The sequence below is a fragment of the Bombina bombina genome, chromosome 7 (genome assembly GCF_027579735.1).
Source record: "Bombina bombina isolate aBomBom1 chromosome 7, aBomBom1.pri, whole genome shotgun sequence".
NCBI classification, from domain to species: domain Eukaryota; kingdom Metazoa; phylum Chordata; class Amphibia; order Anura; family Bombinatoridae; genus Bombina; species Bombina bombina.
This window is the reverse complement of record NC_069505.1, coordinates 570651368-570673524: the sequence shown is the minus strand read 5'-3', so window position 1 is coordinate 570673524 and position 22157 is coordinate 570651368. Positions and strand designations below refer to the sequence as shown.

The 22157-nt window shown below is 41.9% G+C and overlaps 1 protein-coding gene across 1 annotated transcript in view; it reads left to right on the top strand.

Annotated features, from left to right (window-relative positions):
- Window positions 1-22157, top strand: part of PRRC2A (proline rich coiled-coil 2A) — a 354922-nt gene that overhangs the window by 98345 nt on the left and 234420 nt on the right. Inside the window, exons 5-7 of the mRNA XM_053721959.1 lie at window positions 3390-3462; window positions 3627-3770; window positions 11186-11370. Coding sequence (XP_053577934.1) covers window positions 3390-3462; window positions 3627-3770; window positions 11186-11370 — 402 coding nt within the window. The remainder of the gene's footprint in view (window positions 1-3389; window positions 3463-3626; window positions 3771-11185; window positions 11371-22157) is intronic.

Genomic DNA, 22157 nt, shown 5'->3' with positions numbered 1-22157 from the left:
GCTGTCTGGAATTCTCTGAAGGCTCAGGGATTATGGAATCAGGAGGAGAGTCTCCTTCCAATAAACATTCTGGAATTGAGAGCAGTTCTCAATGCCCTTCTGGCTTGGCCCCAATTAACAACTCGGGGGTTCATCAGGTTTCAGTCGGACAATATCACGACTGTAGCTTACATCAACCATCAGGGAGGGACAAAAAGCTCCCTAGCAATGATGGAAGTATCAAAGATAATTCGATGGGCAGAGTCTCACTCTTGCCACCTGTCAGCAATCCACATCCCGGGAGTGGAGAACTGGGAGGCGGATTTCTTGAGTCGCCAGACTTTTCATCCGGGGGAGTGGGAACTTCATCCGGAGGTCTTTGCCCAAATACTTCGACGTTGGGGCAAACCAGAGATAGATCTCATGGCGTCTCGCCAGAACGCCAAACTTCCTCACTACGGGTCCAGATCCAGGGATCCGGGAGCGGTTCTGATAGATGCTTTGACAGCACCTTGGAACTTCGGGATGGCTTATGTGTTTCCACCCTTCCCGCTGCTTCCTCGATTGATTGCCAAAATCAAACAGGAGAGAGCATCAGTGATTCTAATAGCACCTGCATGGCCACGCAGGACTTGGTATGCAGATCTAGTGGACATGTCATCCTGTCCACCTTGGTCTCTACCTCTAAGACAGGACCTTCTGATACAGGGTCCGTTCAAACATCAAAATCTAACTTCTCTGAAACTGACTGCTTGGAAATTGAACGCTTGATTTTATCAAAACGTGGTTTTTCTGAGTCGGTTATTGATACCCTGATACAGGCTAGGAAGCCTGTTACCAGAAAGATTTACCATAAAATATGGCGTAAATACCTATACTGGTGTGAATCCAAACGTTACTCCTGGAGTAAAGTTAGGATCTCTAGGATCTTGTCCTTTCTACAAGAGGGCTTAGAAAAGGGTTTATCGGCTAGTTCATTAAAGGGACAGATTTCAGCTCTGTCCATCTTGTTACACAGGCGTCTGTCAGAAAATCCAGACGTCCAGGCCTTTTGTCAGGCTTTAGCTAGGATCAAGCCTGTGTTTAAAGCTGTTGCTCCACCATGGAGTTTAAACTTAGTTCTTAACGTTTTACAGGGTGTTCCGTTTGAACCCCTTCATTCCATTGATATAAAATTGTTATCTTGGAAAGTTCTGTTTTTAATGGCTATTTCCTCGGCTCGAAGAGTCTCTGAGTTATCAGCATTACATTGTGATTCTCCTTATCTGATTTTTCACTCAGACAAGGTAGTTCTGCGTACTAAACCTGGGTTCTTACCTAAGGTAGTTACTAACAGGAATATCAATCAAGAGATTGTTGTTCCATCCTTGTGTCCAAATCCTTCTTCAAAGAAGGAACGTCTTCTACACAATCTGGATGTAGTTCGTGCCCTCAAGTTCTACTTGCAGGCAACTAAAGAGTTTCGTCAAACTTCTTCCCTGTTTGTCGTTTATTCTGGACAGAGGAGAGGTCAAAAAGCTTCTGCTACCTCTCTCTCTTTTTGGCTTCGTAACATAATACGTTTAGCCTATGAGACTGCTGGACAGCAGCCTCCTGAAAGAATTACAGCTCATTCCACTAGAGCTGTGGCTTCCACTTGGGCCTTTAAGAATGAGGCCTCTGTTGAACAGATTTGCAAGGCTGCAACTTGGTCTTCGCTTCATACTTTTTCCAAATTTTACAAATTTGACACTTTTGCTTCTTCGGAGGCTATTTTTGGGAGAAAGGTTCTTCAGGCAGTGGTTCCTTCTGTATAATGAGCCTGCCTATCCCTCCCGTCATCCGTGTACTTTTGCTTTGGTATTGGTATCCCAGAAGTAATGATGACCCGTGGACTGATCACACATAACAGAAGAAAACATAATTTATGCTTACCTGATAAATTCCTTTCTTCTGTTGTGTGATCAGTCCACGGCCCGCCCTGTTTTTAAGGCAGGTAAATATCTTTTAAATTATACTCCAGTCACCACTTCACCCTTGGTTACTCCTTTCTCGTTGATTCTTGGTCGAATGACTGGGACTGACGTAGAGGGGAGGAGCTATATCAGCTCTGCTGGGTGAATCCTCTTGCATTTCCTGTTGGGGAGGAGTTATATCCCAGAAGTAATGATGACCCGTGGACTGATCACACAACAGAAGAAAGGAATTTATCAGGTAAGCATAAATTATGTTTTTTCTGATATACGGTAGAGATATGTTAATGAAATGCTATTGATAAAAAGCGTATTTGGGGTAGTTAGTTAGTAACAGGCATAGAAAATATTTACTTACAGTGGCCCTTTAAGTATACTCTTATTAACCATACTCCCCCAGTCATTCTTTGCCTCTGTAACTAGGAGGAGGTGAAGATGGTTCTTCGAAGAGAATTTAGTCCTTTAATTGGTAGTTTCTCTCTCAAGATAGGACTGGGGTTAATGCTGTGTCCATGTAAATCTCTTAGAGTATTGTTAGCTGTTGAATGTTTAACCTATCGGGTTATTTCAGGTTTTTCTCTCCATGCTACATAAACCTACTTGCACCTACAGTGCATTTCTTTAGGCAATATTAGGGAGCAATAAAGTATTAGCGTGTATTCTTAATATTGTTATTATCCCTGAAGGCAGATGAAAAGCTAAATCGGTTTCTTACAGAACCTGTGGGAGAGATACCACAAAAAAGGGATGGTAGAATAATTTAAACAAAAGTTTTAAACAGAGCTAAAAAAACTATCTTACAGATAAATGTCTCAAAATCCAGTGTGGGCTTTAGTCCACAGACAACAAGGCTAGCTATCATAAAGTTAGCATAAAGTGCATTGTTTTTCAGTTGTTATCTGATAAAGCCAATTTGGGGCGGATATGTAGCAGAGGTAGCCTTGAAAAATCAGCAGGGTGCATTTCAAGCTCTGAGGATTAAAAACATAAAAAGCATAATTAAATCATAAATATATTGTAAAGTTGTTTCATTACACATAAGCAAACATTTTGCATAATCTAAAGGTGTTTGCCGTCTCTTTAAATGAGTTTGTATAACTGAACTTGCAGTCATGGTCACCATTTTAAAGAAAGAAGATAGCTTTAGCCTTAGATACATTTAAAAACGTACCTTTTTATTTTACTTTCATGGTCCAAAACAAGAAACACAGTTTCAGGCCAGAAATGTTGCTTTTGTTTTGTACTTTTGACCATGAAAGAGAAATAAAAGTCCTTTTTTTTATTTATCTGAGACTGGATATATCATCTTCTTTGATTGTATATGTGGAAGTGGCTGATCCCTAACTCTGTGCTGGGAAACCCAAAGGTTTGGTGCTGTTGCCCATACATTTGAATTTTCAACATTTAAATTACACCTGGCTTATGTTGCCCTCTATAACTATAACCCTCTCATTGCAGGCCCCCCCTCCGGTCGTCGCCGCCGTAAAGACTTGGGCACAGGCCAGTGTTACTCATGGAGTACAAGGAGATGGTGAGTAGTGTAAAGAAGCTAAATCGGAGCATGTGATGACCTGGATCAGAGTTTCTCTTCAGCTTTTGGGGATGATTGACTAGATTAGGGGAAGTGGAACACTGATCCAGGCCTTGTATGGAAATATCATTCTAACTTACTATTCCGCCCTCTTCGCTGTCTAGGTGGAAAGGTATCAAGCCGACTATCGCCATTCTCTCGAGAGGAATTTCCAACCCTTCAGGCAGCTGGGGACCCGGAAAAGAGTGGGCAAGACCAGGGAACCTCCGCTGTGTCGTATGGGCCAGGACCAAGCCTCCGCCCTCAGAGTAAGCCATTGCAGATATGCTGTGTATGGGAGGGGCAATACCGCGTATTGAGAGAGATTTGGGTTTTACGCTGAATATTTGCACTGAATTGGTGTGTGCGCAGTTGGGAATGCTGTCTCTAGAGAGAGACTGTATACTATTTTTTTATATATATATATATATATATATATATATATATATATATATATATATATATATTTCTCCAACATAGGTGTGTCCGGTCCACGGCGTCATCCTTACTTGTGGGATATTCTCCTCCCCAACAGGAAATGGCAAAGAGCCCAGCAAAGCTGGTCACATGATCCCTCCTAGGCTCCGCCTACCCCAGTCATTCTCTTTGCCGTTGTACAGGCAACATCTCCACGGAGATGGCTTAGAGTTTTTTAGAGTTAAAGTTAAAAACGGCTCCGGTTCCGTTATTTTAAGGGTTAAAGCTTCCAAATTTGGTGTGCAATACTTTTAAGGCTTTAAGACACTGTGGTGAAATTTTGGTGAATTTTGAACAATTCCTTCATATTTTTTCGCAATTGCAGTAATAAAGTGTGTTCAGTTTAAAATTTAAAGTGACAGTAACGGTTTTATTTTAAAACGTTTTTTGTACTTTGTTATCAAGTTTATGCCTGTTTAACATGTCTGAACTACCAGATAGACTGTGTTCTGAATGTGGGGAAGCCAGAGTTCCTTCTCATTTAAATAAATGTGATTTATGTGACAATGACAATGATGCCCAAGATGATTCCTCAAGTGAGGGGAGTAAGCATGGTACTGCATCATTCCCTCCTTCGTCTACACGAGTCTTGCCCACTCAGGAGGCCCCTAGTACATCTAGCGCGCCAATACTCCTTACTATGCAACAATTAACGGCTGTAATGGATAATTCTGTCAAAAACATTTTAGCCAAAATGCACTCTTATCAGCGTAAGCGCGACTGCTCTGTTTTAGATACTGAAGAGCATGACGACGCTGATAATAATGGTTCTGAAGGGCCCCTAAACCAGTCTGATGGGGCCAGGGAGGTTTTGTCTGAGGGAGAAATTACATATTCAGGGAACATTTCTCAACAAGCTGAACCTGATGTGATTACGTTTAAATTTAAGTTGGAACATCTCCGCGCTCTGCTTAAGGAGGTATTATCCACTCTGGATGACTGTGACAATTTGGTCATCCCAGAGAAGCTATGTAAAATGGACAAGTTCCTAGAGGTCCCGGGGCTCCCAGAAGCTTTTCCTATACCCAAGCGGGTGGCGGACATTGTAAATAAAGAATGGGAAAGGCCCGGTATTCCTTTCGTCCCTCCCCCCATATTTAAAAAATTGTTTCCTATGGTCGACCCCAGAAAGGACTTATGGCAGACAGTCCCCAAGGTCGAGGGAGCGGTTTCCACTTTAAACAAACGCACCACTATACCCATAGAAGATAGTTGTGCTTTCAAAGATCCTATGGATAAAAAATTAGAAGGTTTACTAATGTGAAACGCGCGTCAGGGGCACGAACACGGGGTTATTGAACCCCCAATTTTTAATTTGCTGACTCAGTGCTAGCACTCTTGATACTATCCCAATATTCATAGACAGTTAAAAGTAATCAGGTCTCCGCTATAGAAGAGACCTTTTTATAGCTTAGTCCTCATTTACGTCTAATGTAGACGATTTAACTTGGTGGCTGTTTGCAATGGGATATCTCTAAGTATTTCAGTGGGAATTTTCCGGCCGATAATAGGGGTCAGATTTCTAAAACTCATAAATTTACGGTATTAAGCAGACTAACTGCACAGCATTCAAACTGGCTGATTAAGCACTGTTGTGTGATGTGTTATAATTGCTGACACGCTTGTTAGTTTGCAGCAAACAATAGCGACTTATATTAATTAAAAAGCAGGCTAACTGCACCACATTCAAACTAGCTTATCAAGCACTACTATTGGATGTGGTAAAATTGCGACAAGGTCTGTTAGTTTGTAGCAAACAATATCGGTCTATGCTAATTTATTCAAATATATCCACCCTGAATACCAGGTCACAAATACCACGGCAAACAGCTATATTGTGGCTCAATAAGAGGCACTCAACATATTTTGTCTCTTTAATCAAGGCTTATATTTTATATCTATGGGGCCTATATATTGACCACTTGAACTATTACTAGCAATAGTATCGTTAACAATAATCTCAGTGCAACTCTCACTCAGTTTAGGACTCAAACAAGCAGATATTTAAGGCTGTGCTTGGGTTGGCTAATTCATGCACTAATACCCAGCACCTCAGACTATACAGTGTTTTTGCCTATCCTAATAGTGTAGACTTGCCTTAAAGGAGGACTAACTAATACAGCAATTATTTTTTCTTGCTGTCTATAATCTATTATATACTAACAGGGTTCAATATTGTAACACTATAAATAGTTTAGATTCCCTGCTAGTTACTATAATTTGAATACGGGAGTGCTATCTGATATACCAATAATATTATCTGAGTTCCAGCTAGTTTTAATAGTATGTGTGTGTGTGCATGTGTATGAGTCCAGCCGGACTTTCAATATATTTTTTCACTAATAAAGTTATTTAGTATAAATGTGAATGATCGGATGATTTTGATACTTACTTATTCTTTATGTGTCTGACCTTTATCTACAGTGGGTACAGTTATTACACAATCCAGCAACCTGCAATCTTTCTCTTTGTGTGTTGCAAATCTCTCTTGCACACATATTTGTACATTTTTACTTAAAAAGATGTTTTTTCAGCAGGGTTACCTTCTACAACCAATTTCATGCATTGTCCCTGTCGCTACAGCCGCATGTTTCTGGTTCGATGAGCTGGTAAAGGCGGTCGATAGTGATTCTCCTCCTTATGAGGAGATTATGGACAGAATCAATGCTCTCAAATTGGCTAATTCTTTCACCCTAGACGCCACTTTGCAATTGGCTAGGTTAGCGGCTAAGAATTCTGGGTTTGCTATTGTGGCGCGCAGAGTGCTTTGGTTGAAATCTTGGTCAGCTGATGCGTCTTCCAAGAACAAGCTACTTAACGTTCCTTTCAAGGGGAAAACGCTGTTTGGCCCTGACTTGAAAGAGATTATCTCTGATATCACTGGGGGTAAGGGCCATGCCCTTCCTCAGGATCGGCCTTTCAAGGCCAAAAATAAACCTAATTTTCGTCCCTTTCGTAGAAACGGACCAGCCCAAAGTGCTACGTCCTCTAAGCAAGAGGGTAATACTTCTCAAGCCAAGCAAGCTTGGAGACCAATGCAAGGCTGGAACAAGGGAAAGCAGGCCAAGAAACCTGCCACTGCTACCAAGACAGCATGAAATGTTGGCCCCCGATCCGGGACCGGATCTGGTGGGGGGCAGACTCTCTCTCTTCGCTCAGGCTTGGGCAAGAGATGTTCTGGATCCTTGGGCACTAGAAATTGTCTCCCAAGGTTATCTTCTGGAATTCAAGGGGCTTCCCCCAAGGGGGAGGTTCCACAGGTCTCAGTTGTCTTCAGACCACATAAAAAGACAGGCATTCTTACTTTGTGTAGAAGACCTGTTAACAATGGGAGTGATTCATCCTGTTCCATTAGGAGAACAAGGGATGGGGTTCTACTCCAATCTGTTCATAGTTCCCAAAAAAGAGGGAACGTTCAGACCAATCTTAGATCTCAAGATCTTAAACAAGTTTCTCAAGGTTCCATCGTTCAAGATGGAAACCATTCGAACAATTCTTCCATCCAGGAAGGTCAATTCATGACCACGGTGGATTTAAAGGATGCGTATCTACATATTCCTATCCACAAGGAAAATCATCGGTTCCTAAGGTTCGCATTCCTGGACAAGCATTACCAGTTCGTGGCGCTTCCTTTCGGGTTAGCCACTGCTCCAAGGATTTTCACAAAGGTACTAGGGTCCCTTCTAGCTGTGCTAAGACCAAGGGGCATTGCTGTAGTACCTTACTTGGACGACATTCTGATTCAAGCGTCGTCCCTTCCTCAAGCAAAGGCTCACACGGACATCGTCCTGGCCTTTCTCAGATCTCACGGATGGAAAGTGAACGTGGAAAAGAGTTCTCTATCTCCGTCGACAAGGGTTCCCTTCTTGGGAACAATAATAGACTCCTTAGAAATGAGGATTTTTCTGACAGAGGCCAGAAAAACAAGACTTCTAGACTCTTGTCGGATACTTCATTCCGTTCCTCTTCCTTCCATAGCGCAGTGCATGGAAGTGATAGGTTTGATGGTAGCGGCAATGGACATAGTTCCTTTTGCGCGCATTCATCTAAGACCATTACAACTGTGCATGCTCAGTCAGTGGAATGGGGACTATACAGACTTGTCTCTGAGGATACAAGTAAATCAGAGGACCAGAGACTCACTCCGTTGGTGGCTGTCCCTGGACAACCTGTCACTAGGGATGACCTTCCGCAGACCAGAGTGGGTCATTGTCACGACCGACGCCAGTCTGATGGGCTGGGGCGCGGTCTGGGGATCCCTGAAAGCTCAGGGTCTTTGGTCTCGGGAAGAATCTCTTCTACCGATAAATATTCTGGAACTGAGAGCGATATTCAATGCTCTCAAGGCTTGGCCTCAGCTAGCGAGGGCCAAGTTCATACGGTTTCAATCAGACAACATGACAACTGTTGCGTACATCAACCATCAGGGGGGAACAAGGAGTTCCCTGGCGATGGAAGAAGTGACCAAAATCATTCAATGGGCGGAGTCTCACTCCTGCCACCTGTCTGCAATCCACATCCCAGGAGTGGAAAATTAGGAAGCGGATTTTCTGAGTCGTCAGACATTGCATCCGGGGGAGTGGGAACTCCATCCGGAAATCTTTGTCCAAATCACTCAACTGTGGGGCATTCCAGACATGGATCTGATGGCCTCTCGTCAGAACTGCAAAGTTCCTTGCTACGGGTCCAGATCCAGGGATCCCAAGGCGGCTCTAGTGGATGCACTAGTAGCACCTTGGACCTTCAAACTAGCTTATGTATTCCCGCCGTTTCCTCTCATCCCCAGGCTGGTAGCCAGGATCAATCAGGAGAGGGCGTCGGTGATCTTGATAGCTCCTGCGTGGCCACGCAGGACTTGGTATGCAGATCTGGTGAATATGTCATCGGCTCCACCATGGAAGCTACCTTTGAGACGAGACCTTCTTGTTCAAGGTCCGTTCGAACATCCGAATCTGGTCTCACTCCAGCTGACTGCTTGGAGATTGAACGCTTGATCTTATCGAAGCGAGGGTTCTCAGATTCTGTTATCGATACTCTTGTTCAGGCCAGAAAGCCTGTAACTAGAAAGATTTACCACAAAATTTGGAAAAAATATATCTGTTGGTGTGAATCTAAAGGATTCCCTTGGGACAAGGTTAAGATTCCTAAGATTCTATCCTTCCTTCAAGAAGGATTGGAAAAAGGATTATCTGCAAGTTCCCTGAAGGGACAGATTTCTGCCTTGTCTGTGTTACTTCACAAAAAGCTGGCAGCTGTGCCAGATGTTCAAGCCTTTATTCAGGCTCTGGTTAGAATCAAGCCTGTTTACAAACCTTTGACTCCTCCTTGGAGTCTCAACTTAGTTCTTTCAGTTCTTCAGGGGGTTCCGTTTGAACCCTTACATTCCGTTGATATTAAGTTATTATCTTGGAAAGTTTTGTTTTTGGTTGCAATTTCTTCTGCTAGAAGAGTTTCAGAATTATCTGCTCTGCAGTGTTCTCCTCCTTATCTGGTGTTCCATGCAGATAAGGTGGTTTTACGTACTAAACCTGGTTTTCTTCCAAAAGTTGTTTCTAACAAAAACATTAACCAGGAGATTATCGTACCTTCTCTGTGCCCGAAACCAGTTTCAAAGAAGGAACGTTTGTTGCACAATTTGGATGTTGTTCGCGCTCTAAAATTCTATTTAGACGCTACAAAGGATTTTAGACAAACATCTTCCTTGTTTGTTGTTTATTCCGGTAAAAGGAGAGGTCAAAAAGCAACTTCTACCTCTCTCTCTTTTTGGATTAAAAGCATCATCAGATTGGCTTACGAGACTGCCGGACGGCAGCCTCCCGAAAGAATCACAGCTCATTCCACTAGGGCTGTGGCTTCCACATGGGCCTTCAAGAACGAGGCTTCTGTTGATCAGATATGTAGGGCAGCGACTTGGTCTTCACTGCACACTTTTACCAAATTTTACAAGTTTGATACTTTTGCTTCTTCTGAGGCTATTTTTGGGAGAAAGGTTTTGCAAGCCGTGGTGTCTTCCATCTAGGTGACCTGATTTGCTCCCTCCCATCATCCGTGTCCTAAAGCTTTGGTATTGGTTCCCACAAGTAAGGATGACGCCATGGACCGGACACACCTATGTTGGAGAAAACAGAATTTATGTTTACCTGATAAATTACTTTCTCCAACGGTGTGTCCGGTCCACGGCCCGCCCTGGTTTTTTAATCAGGTCTGATAATTTTTTTTCTTTAACTACAGTCACCACGGTGTCATATGGTTTCTCCTATGCAAATATTCCTCCTTAACGTCGGTCGAATGACTGGGGTAGGCGGAGCCTAGGAGGGATCATGTGACCAGCTTTGCTGGGCTCTTTGCCATTTCCTGTTGGGGAGGAGAATATCCCACAAGTAAGGATGACGCCGTGGACCGGACACACCGTTGGAGAAAGTAATTTATCAGGTAAACATAAATTCTGTTATATATATATATATAGTGTGTGTATATATCACACACACACATTATATGAGTGCTAACAACGTCTCTGAGCCGTCGCAAATTGTCCCAGTCAGGTGCTGACGACTGCTCAGAGCCGTCTATAGCACTCACCCACCTTGTCTGAGGGCTCCCACTGACTCCCACCCCGCGATCTGGCCTGTATAGTGACAGTCATCGCCAGGGATTTACGTTTGGCGCTGTGACGTCACGTGCAATGATGTGATGTCACCATGCAACTATTCAAAGTTGACAGTGGACAAGTATAGGGAGATGAAGGCATGCTGCCTGGAAAGGTAGTCGCCTAACCTTTCCAACAGTGTAAGTCTTGGGGATCTGGGAAAAAAGTTAAAAAGCTAAAAATAAAAATAGCTAAAAACCAGCTTAGCACCCAGGTGGGAAATGGCTTAGCAGCCAATGGGTTAAACAACTTTCTAGTTCACTTCCATTATCTAAATGTGCACAATCTTTTTATATACACTTTCTGATGCCCCAGCTCCTACTGAGCATGTGCAGGAATTCACAGAATATACTATATGCGTTTTTGTGATTGGCTTGATGCAGTGGGAAGGAAATAGAACTTTAAAATTTGTCAGTTTGAATTTTAAATGAGTTATAGATTTCTAAGAACTTGTGTGTTGTCTTTTTATTATACATTAACTGATTATGGTATTCTACTTTGTTTAGTAATCATTTAAGGGTACCCTTTCCTGTTCTTACTTTTTTCCTCTTTTTCCCACAGATGTCACGAGCTGGAGGGACGGGGGTGGTAGGGGGGGGTTGGCTCTGGGCACAGTGGATGGTGAAGGCCGTGAGCCTGCCGCAGACACGGCACATCCTTCCGGCTCTGAGCCGGGTGCCCGCCCAGGGCTACCTCCCCCTGCACCCCAGCAGTTCCCTCCATACCGGGGGATGTTGGCACCATTTGTAAGTATTACAATCTTCCAGAATACTTTCTCCTTCATAAATTCATCTCTTAAAATTATTAAAATTTTTCTCTTAAAAATTTCTTAAACTTCTCTAAATTTGCTATTCCATTTTATTTTTAAGACACGATGAGTCCACGGATCATCTAATTACTAATGGGTTATTCGCCTCCTGGTCATCAGGAGGAGGCAAAGAGCACCTCAGCAGAGCTGTTAAATAGCTCCTCCCTTCCCTCCCACCCCAGTCATTCTCTTTATCTACGTTAGTGCTAGGAAGAGGTAAAGTTAGGTGTTAGAAAAGATTCTTCAATCAAGAGTTTATTATTTTTAAAGTAGTACAAGATTGTGCTGCTTTGTTCTAGGGTGTAGCCGTAGCCCATATCAGTCTCTTAAGTAGGGCGTTGGTGGCTTTTAGAGCATTGGGAACTGGTGGGACATAATTCTCACTGTGCCTCCCATATTTCATGCTGCCCTGTCTTCTATAGCCTGAGGTGGATTAACTCAGACTTTTGTGTATCCATAGGTCGATGTAAGGGATAGGACCACTCAAGCCTGTGCACTGCCTTGTTGTCAGGCAGTTATAAGGTAAGTGCTGCTTTATGTATTCTGGGGGAAAGACAAAAAGACACTCCGAGTTTAAAGTGGGCACTTTCATTTATTGAGACTTATAAGGTTTGTAACAGAGCTCAATATATTGGAGACTAAAGACTCTCCTAGTTGTGGCGGTATTATGACAGTCATTTTTGCAGGCACTTAGGCTGGGAGTAAAGCCGTTTTTCTTGATATGGTGGTTATGTCTCCTGACAGCTTCACTTAATAGAACAGGCCAATCGGGAGATGAGGTGCATTCAGTAACGCCCACGATGGGTGGTCCAATTGGTTTGTGCGCCTTTTTTACTACACATTAGTTTGTGTCTCTTCCTCCATAGCGGAGACAACTGTATGTCGTGTCACTAGCAGTGCATGGTTGTAGGAGCAAGCAGGTGCTTCTAGTTTTGCTGAGTAGCGTTTTCTATTCTGAGGTCCGGATCGTTCCTGCTCCACAGCTGAAGGGGACATTAACTCCGGGTTAGCGGTCAGGTAGGCACCTCAGCGGGGTTGTAAAGGTGTCTGGGGATTATTTAATTTCTATTGTTAGTAGAGCAGTCTCAGATCTGACAGCAAAATTGCTTAGTTGGGTAAAAGTTACCTGTTTAAATTTAAAGATAAAATTACGTTTTTTGTACAAACATTTCTTTCATGTAATTAACAAGAGTCCATGAGCTAGTGACGTATGGGATATACATTCCTACCAGGAGGGGCAAAGTTTCCCAAACCTTAAAATGCCTATAAATACACCCCTCACCACACCCACAAATCAGTTTTTACAAACTTTGCCTCCAAGGGAGGTGGTGAAGTAAGTTTGTGCTAGATTCTACGTTGATATGCGCTCCGCAGCAAGTTGGAGCCCGGTTTTCCTCTCAGCGTGCAGTGAATGTCAGAGGGATGTGAAGAGAGTATTGCCTATTGAATGCAGTGATCTCCTTCTACGGGGTCTATTTCATAAGGTTCTCTGTTATCGGTCGTAGAGATTCATCTCTTACCTCCCTTTTCAGATCGACGATATACTCTTATATTTACCATTTCCTCTACTGATTCTCGTTTCAGTACTGGTTTGGCTTTCTACAAACATGTAGATGAGTGTCCTGGGGTAAGTAAGTCTTATTTTCTGTGACACTCTAAGCTATGGTTGGGCACTTTATTTATAAAGTTCTAAATATATGTATTCAAACATTTATTTGCCTTGACTCAGAATGTTCAACTTTCCTTATTTCCAGACAGTCAGTTTCATATTTGGGATTATGCATTGAATTATCATATTTTTTCTTACCTCAAAAATTTGACTTTTTTCCCTGTGGGCTGTTAGGCTCGCGGGGGCTGAAAATGCTTCATTTTATTGCGTCATTCTTGGCGCGGACTTTTTTGGCGCAAAAATTCTTTTCCGTTTCCGGCGTCATACGTGTCGCCGGAAGTTGCGTCATTTTTTTGACGTTATTTTGCGCCAAAAATGTCGGCGTTCCGGATGTTGCGTCATTTTTGGCGCCAAAAGCATTTAGGCGCCAAATAATGTGGGCGTCTTATTTGGCGCTAAAAAATATGGGCGTCTCTTTTGTCTCCACATTATTTCAGTCTCATTTTTCATTTGCTTCTGGTTGCTAGAAGCTTGATGTTTGGCATTTTTTCCCATTCCTGAAACTGTCTTATAAGGAATTTGTTCTATTTTGCTTTATATGTTGTTTTTTCTCTTACATATTGCAAGATGTCTCACGTTGCATCTGAGCCAGAAGATACTACAGGAAAACCACTGCCTGCTGGATCTACCAAAGCTAAGTGTATCTGCTGTAAACTTTTGGTAGCTATTCCTCCAGCTGTTGTTTGTAATAATTGTCATGACAAACTTGTTAAAGCAGATAATATTTCCTTTAGTGATGTACCATTGCCTGTTGCAGTTCCCTCAACATCTAAGGTGCAGAATGTTCCTGATAACATAAGAGATTTTGTTTCTGAATCCATAAAGAAGGCTTTGTCTGTTATTTCTCCTTCTAGTAAACGTAAAAAGTCTTTTAAATCTTCTCTCTCTACAGATGAATTTTTAAATGAACACCATCATTCTGATTCTTTGGACTCTTCTGGTTCAGAGGATTCTATCTCAGAGATTTATGCTGATAAATCTTCATATTTGTTTAAGATGGAATTTATTCGCTCTTTACTTAAAGAAGTACTAATTGCTTTAGAAATAGAGGATTCTAGTCCTCTTGATACTAATTCTATACGTTTGGATAAGGTTTTTAAAGCTCCTGCGGTTATTCCAGAAGTCTTTCCTGTTCCTAATGCTATTTCTGCTGTAATTTCCAAGGAATGGGATAAATTGGGTAATTCATTTACTCCTTCTAAACGCTTTAAGCAATTATATCCTGTTCCGCCTGACAGGTTAGAATTTTGGGACAAAATCCCTAAAGTTGATGGGGCTATTTCTACCCTTGCTAAACGTACTACCATTCCTACGTCAGATGGTACCTCGTTTAAGGATCCTTTAGATAGAAAAATTGAATCTTTTCTAAGAAAAGCTTATCTATGTTCAGGTAATCTTCTTAGACCTGCTATATCATTGGCTGATGTTGCTGCAGCTTCAACTTTTTGGTTGGAAACTCTAGCGCAACAAGTAACACATCATGATTCTCATGATATTATTATTCTTCTCCAGCATGCTAATAATTTTATCTGTGATGCCATTTTTGATATTATTAGAGTTGATGTTAGGTTTATGTCTCTGGCTATCTTAGCCAGAAGAGCTTTATGGCTTAAGACCTGGAATGCTGATATGGCTTCTAAATCAACTCTACTTTCCATTTCTTTCCAGGGAAACAAATTATTTGGTTCTCAGTTGGATTCTATTATTTCAACTGTTACTGGTGGGAAAGGAACTTTTTTACCACAGGATAAAAAGTCTAAAGGTAAAAACAGGGCTAACAATCGTTTTCGTTCCTTTCGTTTCAACAAAGAACAAAAGCCTGATCCTTCGTCCTCAGGAGCAGTTTCAGTTTGGAAACCATCTCCAGTCTGGAATAAATCCAAGCCTGCTAGAAAGGCAAAGCCTGCTTCTAAGTTCACATGAAGGTACGGCCCTCATTCCAGTCCAGCTGGTAGGGGGCAGGTTACGTTTTTTCAAAGAAATTTGGATCAATTCTGTTCACAATCTTTGGATTCAGAACATTGTTTCAGAAGGGTACAGAATTGGTTTCAAGATGAGACCTCCTGCAAAGAGATTTTTTCTTTCTCATGTCCCAGTAAATCCAGTGAAAGCTCAAGCATTTCTGAATTGTGTTTCAGATCTAGAGTTGGCTGGAGTAATTATGCCAGTTCCAGTTCCGGAACAGGGGATGGGGTTTTATTCAAATCTCTTCATTGTACCAAAGAAGGAGAATTCCTTCAGACCAGTTCTGGATCTAAAATTATTGAATCGTTATGTAAGGATACCAACGTTCAAGATGGTAACTGTAAGGACTATATTGCCTTTTGTTCAGCAAGGGAATTATATGTCCACAATAGATTTACAGGATGCATATCTGCATATTCCGATTCATCCAGATCATTATCAGTTCCTGAGATTCTCTTTTCTAGACAAGCATTACCAATTTGTGGCTCTACCGTTTGGCCTTGCTACAGCTCCAAGAATTTTCACAAAGATTCTCGGTGCCCTTCTGTCTGTAATCAGAGAACAGGGTATTGTGGTATTTCCTTATTTGGACGATATCTTGGTACTTGCTCAGTCTTTACATTTAGCAGAGTCTCATACGAATCGACTTGTGTTGTTTCTTCAAGATCATGGTTGGAGGATCAATTTACCAAAAAGTTCTTTGATTCCTCAAACAAGGGTAACCTTTCTGGGTTTCCAGATAGATTCAGTGTCCATGTCTCTGTCTTTAACAGACAAGAGACGTCTAAAATTGATTACAGCTTGTCGAAACCTTCAGTCTCAATCATTCCCTTCGGTAGCCTTATGCATGGAAATTCTAGGTCTTATGACTGCTGCATCGGACGCGATCCCCTTTGCTCGTTTTCACATGCGACCTCTTCAGCTCTGTATGCTGAACCAATGGTGCAGGGATTACACGAAGATATATCAATTAATATCTTTAAAACCGATTGTTCGACACTCTCTAACGTGGTGGACAGATCACCTTCGTTTAATTCAGGGGGCTTCTTTTGTTCTTCCGACCTGGACTGTAATTTCAACAGATGCAAGTCTCACAGGTTGGGGAGCTGTGTGGGGATCTCTGACGGCACAAGGAGTTTGGGAATCTCAGGAGGTGAGATTACCGATCAATATCTTGGAACTCCGTGCAGTTTTCAGAGCTCTTCAGTTTTGGCCTCTTCTGAAGAGAGAATCGTTCATTTGTTTTCAGACAGACAATGTCACAACTGTGGCATACATCAATCATCAAGGAGGGACTCACAGTCCTCTGGCTATGAAAGAAGTATCTCGAATTTTGGTTTGGGCGGAATCCAGCTCCTGTCTAATCTCTGCAGTTCATATCCCAGGTGTAGACAATTGGGAAGCGGATTATCTCAGTCGCCAAACGTTGCATCCGGGCGAATGGTCTCTTCACCCAGAGGTATTTCTTCAGATTGTTCAAATGTGGGGGCTCCCAGAGATAGATCTGATGGCCTCTCATCTAAACAAGAAACTTCCCAGGTATCTGTCCAGATCCCGGGATCCTCAGGCGGAGGCAGTGGATGCATTATCACTTCCTTGGAAGTATCATCCTGCCTATATCTTTCCGCCTCTAGTTCTTCTTCCAAGAGTAATCTCCAAGATTCTGAGGGAATGCTCGTTTGTTCTGCTAATAGCTCCGGCATGGCCTCACAGGTTTTGGTATGCGGATCTTGTCCGGATGGCATCTTGCCAACCATGGACTCTTCCGTTAAGACCAGACCTTCTGTCACAAGGTCCTTTTTTCCATCCGGATCTGAAATCCTTAAATTTAAAGGTATGGAGATTGAACGCTTGATTCTTGGTCAAAGAGGTTTCTCTGACTCCGTGATTAATACTATGTTACAGGCTCGTAAATCTGTATCCAGAGAGATATATTATAGAGTCTGGAAGACTTATATTTCTTGGTGTCTTTCTCATCATTTTTCTTGGCATTCTTTTAGAATACCGAGAATTTTACAGTTTCTTCAGGATGGTTTAGATAAGGGTTTGTCCGCAAGTTCTTTGAAAGGACAAATCTCCGCTCTTTCTGTTCTTTTTCACAGAAAGATTGCTATTCTTCCTGATATTCATTGTTTTGTACAAGCTTTGGTTCGTATAAAACCTGTCATTAAGTCAATTTCTCCTCCTTGGAGTTTGAATTTGGTTCTGGGAGCTCTTCAAGCTCCTCCGTTTGAACCTATGCATTCATTGGACATTAAATTACTTTCTTGGAAAGTTTTGTTCCTTTTGGCCATCTCTTCTGCTAGAAGAGTTTCTGAATTATCTGCTCTTTCTTGTGAGTCTCCTTTTCTGATTTTTTATCAGGATAAGGCGGTGTTGCGAACTTCTTTTGAATTTTTACCTAAAGTTGTGAATTCCAACAACATTAGTAGAGAAATTGTGGTTCCTTCATTATGTCCTAATCCTAAGAATTCTAAGGAGAAATCGTTGCATTCTTTGGATGTTGTTAGAGCTTTGAAATATTATGTTGAAGCTACGAAATCTTTCCGTAAGACTTCTAGTCTATTTGTTATCTTTTCCGGTTCTAGGAAAGGCCAGAAAGCTTCTGCCATTTCTTTGGCATCTTGGTTGAAATCTTTAATTCATCTTGCCTATGTTGAGTCGGGTAAAATTCCGCCTCAGAGAATTACAGCTCATTCTACTAGGTCAGTATCTACTTCCTGGGCGTTTAGGAATGAAGCTTCGGTTGACCAGATCTGCAAAGCAGCAACTTGGTCCTCTTTGCATACTTTTACTAAATTCTACCATTTTGATGTATTTTCTTCTTCTGAAGCAGTTTTTGGTAGAAAAGTTCTTCAGGCAGCGGTTTCAGTTTGAATCTTCTGCTTATGTTTTTTGTTAAACTTTATTTTGGGTGTGGATTATTTTCAGCAGGAATTGGCTGTCTTTATTTTATCCCTCCCTCTCTAGTGACTCTTGTGTGGAAAGATCCACATCTTGGGTAGTCATTATCCCATACGTCACTAGCTCATGGACTCTTGTTAATTACATGAAAGAAAACATAATTTATGTAAGAACTTACCTGATAAATTAATTTCTTTCATATTAACAAGAGTCCATGAGGCCCACCCTTTTTTGTGGTGGTTATGATTTTTTTGTATAAAGCACAATTATTCCAATTCCTTATTTTATATGCTTCGCACTTTTTTTCTTATCACCCCACTTCTTGGCTATTCGTTAAACTGATTTGTGGGTGTGGTGAGGGGTGTATTTATAGGCATTTTAAGGTTTGGGAAACTTTGCCCCTCCTGGTAGGAATGTATATCCCATACGTCACTAGCTCATGGACTCTTGTTAATATGAAAGAAATGAATTTATCAGGTAAGTTCTTACATAAATTATGTTTTTTTATTCTATTTTTGAGTTTATTTACGGATTTATTTACTCATAGTGAACAGTATGGTACCAAGGAGCATTGCAAGGGGTCACTTGCTCCTTATGTTTTGGTGCAAATGTGGAACCACCTATCCCTTTCTGTCCCTCCTGTATTAACAGGGAAAATATTTTTTCTGAGAATTTTTTCAAAGACGGATGCTGCCCAAGAGTCTAATGACGAGGTTCAAGATATGGCGTTGCTTTCTCCCCAAGCGTCCCAAATTTTAACGCCCACACAAGCAGTGCCCTGCAATTCTGCCCTAGCCCCTGCTGGGGTTACTTTAAAAGACATAGCTTCTCAAATGTCTTCTACAATTTCTGATGCATTGTCTGCTTTTCCAATGCTGCAGGGCAATCGTAAGAGAAAAATCAGACAGTCAGTAAGTGAGGTTTCTGACGCTATGGTGGCGATTTCGGAGGTACCCTCCCAAAGGCCCGAAGAGGAGGATACCACGGTGGCATCTGAAGGGGAAATTTCAGATTCTGAAACTGTAATACCTCTGACGGATTCTAAGGTTGTATCCTTTAGATTTAAACTAGAACACCTCCGTCTGTTACTTAGGGAGGTTTTAGTTACTCTGGACGACGGTGACTCCACAGTGGTGGTTGTCCCTAAAAAGTCTAGTAAGCTGAACAAATATTTTGAGGTTCCTTCCTCCTCAGACGTATTTCTTGTTCCAGACCGGGCTTTAGAGATCATTGCTAAAGAATGGGAGAGACCAGGTATACCTTTTTTATCCCTCTCCTATTTTTAAGAAGATGTTTCCCATAGAGGACTCTATCAAACAGGCCTGGCAAACAGTTCCTAAGGTGGAAGGAGCCGTTTCCACTTTGGCTAAGAGAACTACTATTCCCATAGAGGATAGTTGTCCTTTCAAAGATCCTATGGATAAAAAGGTAGAGGGCTTACTCAAAAAAATATGTGCACCAGGGTCTGCAATGGCAGCCGGCCGTTTGCATTGCTACCGTGACCAGTGTGGCAGCGTATTGGTTTGATGCCCTGTCTGAGGCTCTCAGGACGGAAACTTCTTTGGGTGAGATCCAGGATAGCATAAAGGTTTTTAAACTTGCTAATGCCTTTATTACAGACACGTCTCTTCAGGTTATCAAGCTGGGAGCTAAGATTTCGGGGTTTTCTATTTTAGCTCGCAGAGCCTTATGGTTAAAGCCTTGGTCTGCAGACGTTTCCTCTAATCTAAACTTCTGGCTATTCCTTACAAGGGGAATACCTTGTTTGGACCTGGTTTGACGGAAATTATTTCTGATATCACGGGAGGTAAGGGTCATCTTCTCCCTCAGGATAAGAGAAACAAACAGAAGAGATGACAGAGTAATTTTCATTCCTTTCGTAATTTCAAAGGAAATTCTTCCTCTTCCTCCTCTAAACAGGAACCGGCTAAACCTGCATAGAGGCCCAACCAGTCTTGGAATAAGGGAAAGCAAGCCAAGAAGCCTGCTGTTGAATCCAAGTTAGCATGAAGGACATGCCCCCTATCCGGGACCGGATCTAGTAGGGGACAGACTTTAATTCTTCGCTCAGGCTTCGGTTCGAGATGTTCAGGATCCCTGGGCAATAGCTGAAAAAAATGAGAAGGAAAAGCGGACAGTAGCAGAGCACTCACAAAGAAAGGCAAAGAGGGCTATGCAGGGTAGGTGAATGTATTTAAAACTTAACGTTTAATCATACTAATAGTAAAAAGAACTACCAGTGTAGTAATAAATAAAACTTAGATTAAAAACACAGGTAAATGTGAAGCTAACATATCCATGAAATATACCAATTTAGATACTGACAAATGAGCAAATAGCAAGGCTAGACTTAGGCAGAAGTATACCCACAAAATGTTCACGGATTGCACAAGGGGCTATCTATAAAAGAGGATTGACCTCCAAACATAATACTCTATCTGGTGCAATGCTGGAACGGTATAATTCTGTCTAAGTTAAAGTCAAATTAGGTATCTCATAATGCAGGAGACCGTATCAACAATGAAAATTAAGCAAATGGATAGTGTAGCGTTTAATGGTGCCTCGCCTGACTCTGCTTTCTCTAGCCTTTGAGAAAGCCGAGTCAGGCGAGGCGCCATTAACAGCTACACTATCCATTTCATTATTTTCATTGTTGATACTGTCTCCTGCATTATGAGATACTTAATTTGACTTTAACTTAGACGGACTTATACCGTTCCAACATTGCACCAGATAGAGTATTATGTTTGGAGGTCAATCCTCTTTTATAGATAGCCCCTTGTGCAATCAGTTAACATTTTGTGGGTATACTTCTGCCTAAGTCTAGCCTTGCTATTTGCTCATTTGTCAGTATCTAAATTGGTATATTTCATGGATATGTTAGCTTCACATTCACTTGTGTTTTTAATCTAAGTTTTATTTATTACTACACTGGTAGTTCTTTTTACTATTAGTATGATTTAACGTTGTTTTAAATACATTCACCTACCCTGCATAGCCCTCTTTGCCTTTCTTTGTGAGTGCTCTGCTATTGTCCGCTTTTCCTTCTCATTTTTTTCAGTCATTCATTGGACAGCGAGCACCCCCCCTCTACTTATCATTATCGTTACATATACTTAGCTGGATATTTATTGCTCAGCAAGTGTTGAAATGTGTACCTATATTGTTTACCTATTTATATTGCTCATATTGATAAGGGGACATTTATAGATAATTCATTTATTATCCCTTCTCTCTTATTTAACTGGGTAATAGAAATAGTGTCTCAGGGATACAAATTGGAGTTCAAAAGTTTTCCTCCCAGAGGCAGATTTCTGCTTTCAAGATTGTCTGCAGACCAGACAAAGAGAGAGGCGTTCTTACACTGCCAACCTGACCTGTCCAACCTGGGCGTGATTGTTCCTGTTCCAGTACAAGAACAGGGTCTGGGATTTTATTCCAATCTGTTTGTGGTTCCCAAGAAAGAGGGAACCTTCAGGCCAATTTTAGATCTCAAGAGTCTCAACAAATTTCTCAGAGTACCGTCGTTCAAGATGGAAACTATCCGTTCCATTCTTCCTTTAATTCAGGAGGGTCAATTTATGACAACAGTGGATTTAAAGGACGAGTACCTGCATGTTCCCATTCACAGGGATCATCATCAGTTCCTAAGGTTTGCCTTTCTGGACAAACACTTTGTTTGTAGCTCTTCCTTTCGGTCTTGCCACAGCTCCCAGAATTTTCACAAAGGTTCTGGGATCGCTGTTGGCGGTGCTTCGGTTACGGGGCATTGCTGTGGCGCCCTATCTGGATGACATTCTAGTCCAAGCGCCATCTTTACAACAAGCAAGTTCCCATACGGACATGGTGTTAGCCTTCCTACGATCTCACGGGTGGAAGGTAAGTTTGGGAAAGAGTTCCTTAGTACCAAACACAAGGGTAACTTTCTCGGTAACTATAATAGATTCCCTATCCATGAAAAATGTTCTGACAGAAGTCAGGAAATCAAAGATTATCGATACTTGTCGAGTCCTTCAGTCTACTCCTTGGCAGTCAGTGGCTCAGTGCATGGAGGTAATCGGGCTGATGGTGGCGACAATGGACATCATCCCGTTTGCAGTTGAGCATGCTCAGGCAATGGAACGGAGATTACACCAGTTTGTCTCCTCAAATACTACTGTAGCCGGAGACAAGGGATTCTTTTCAGT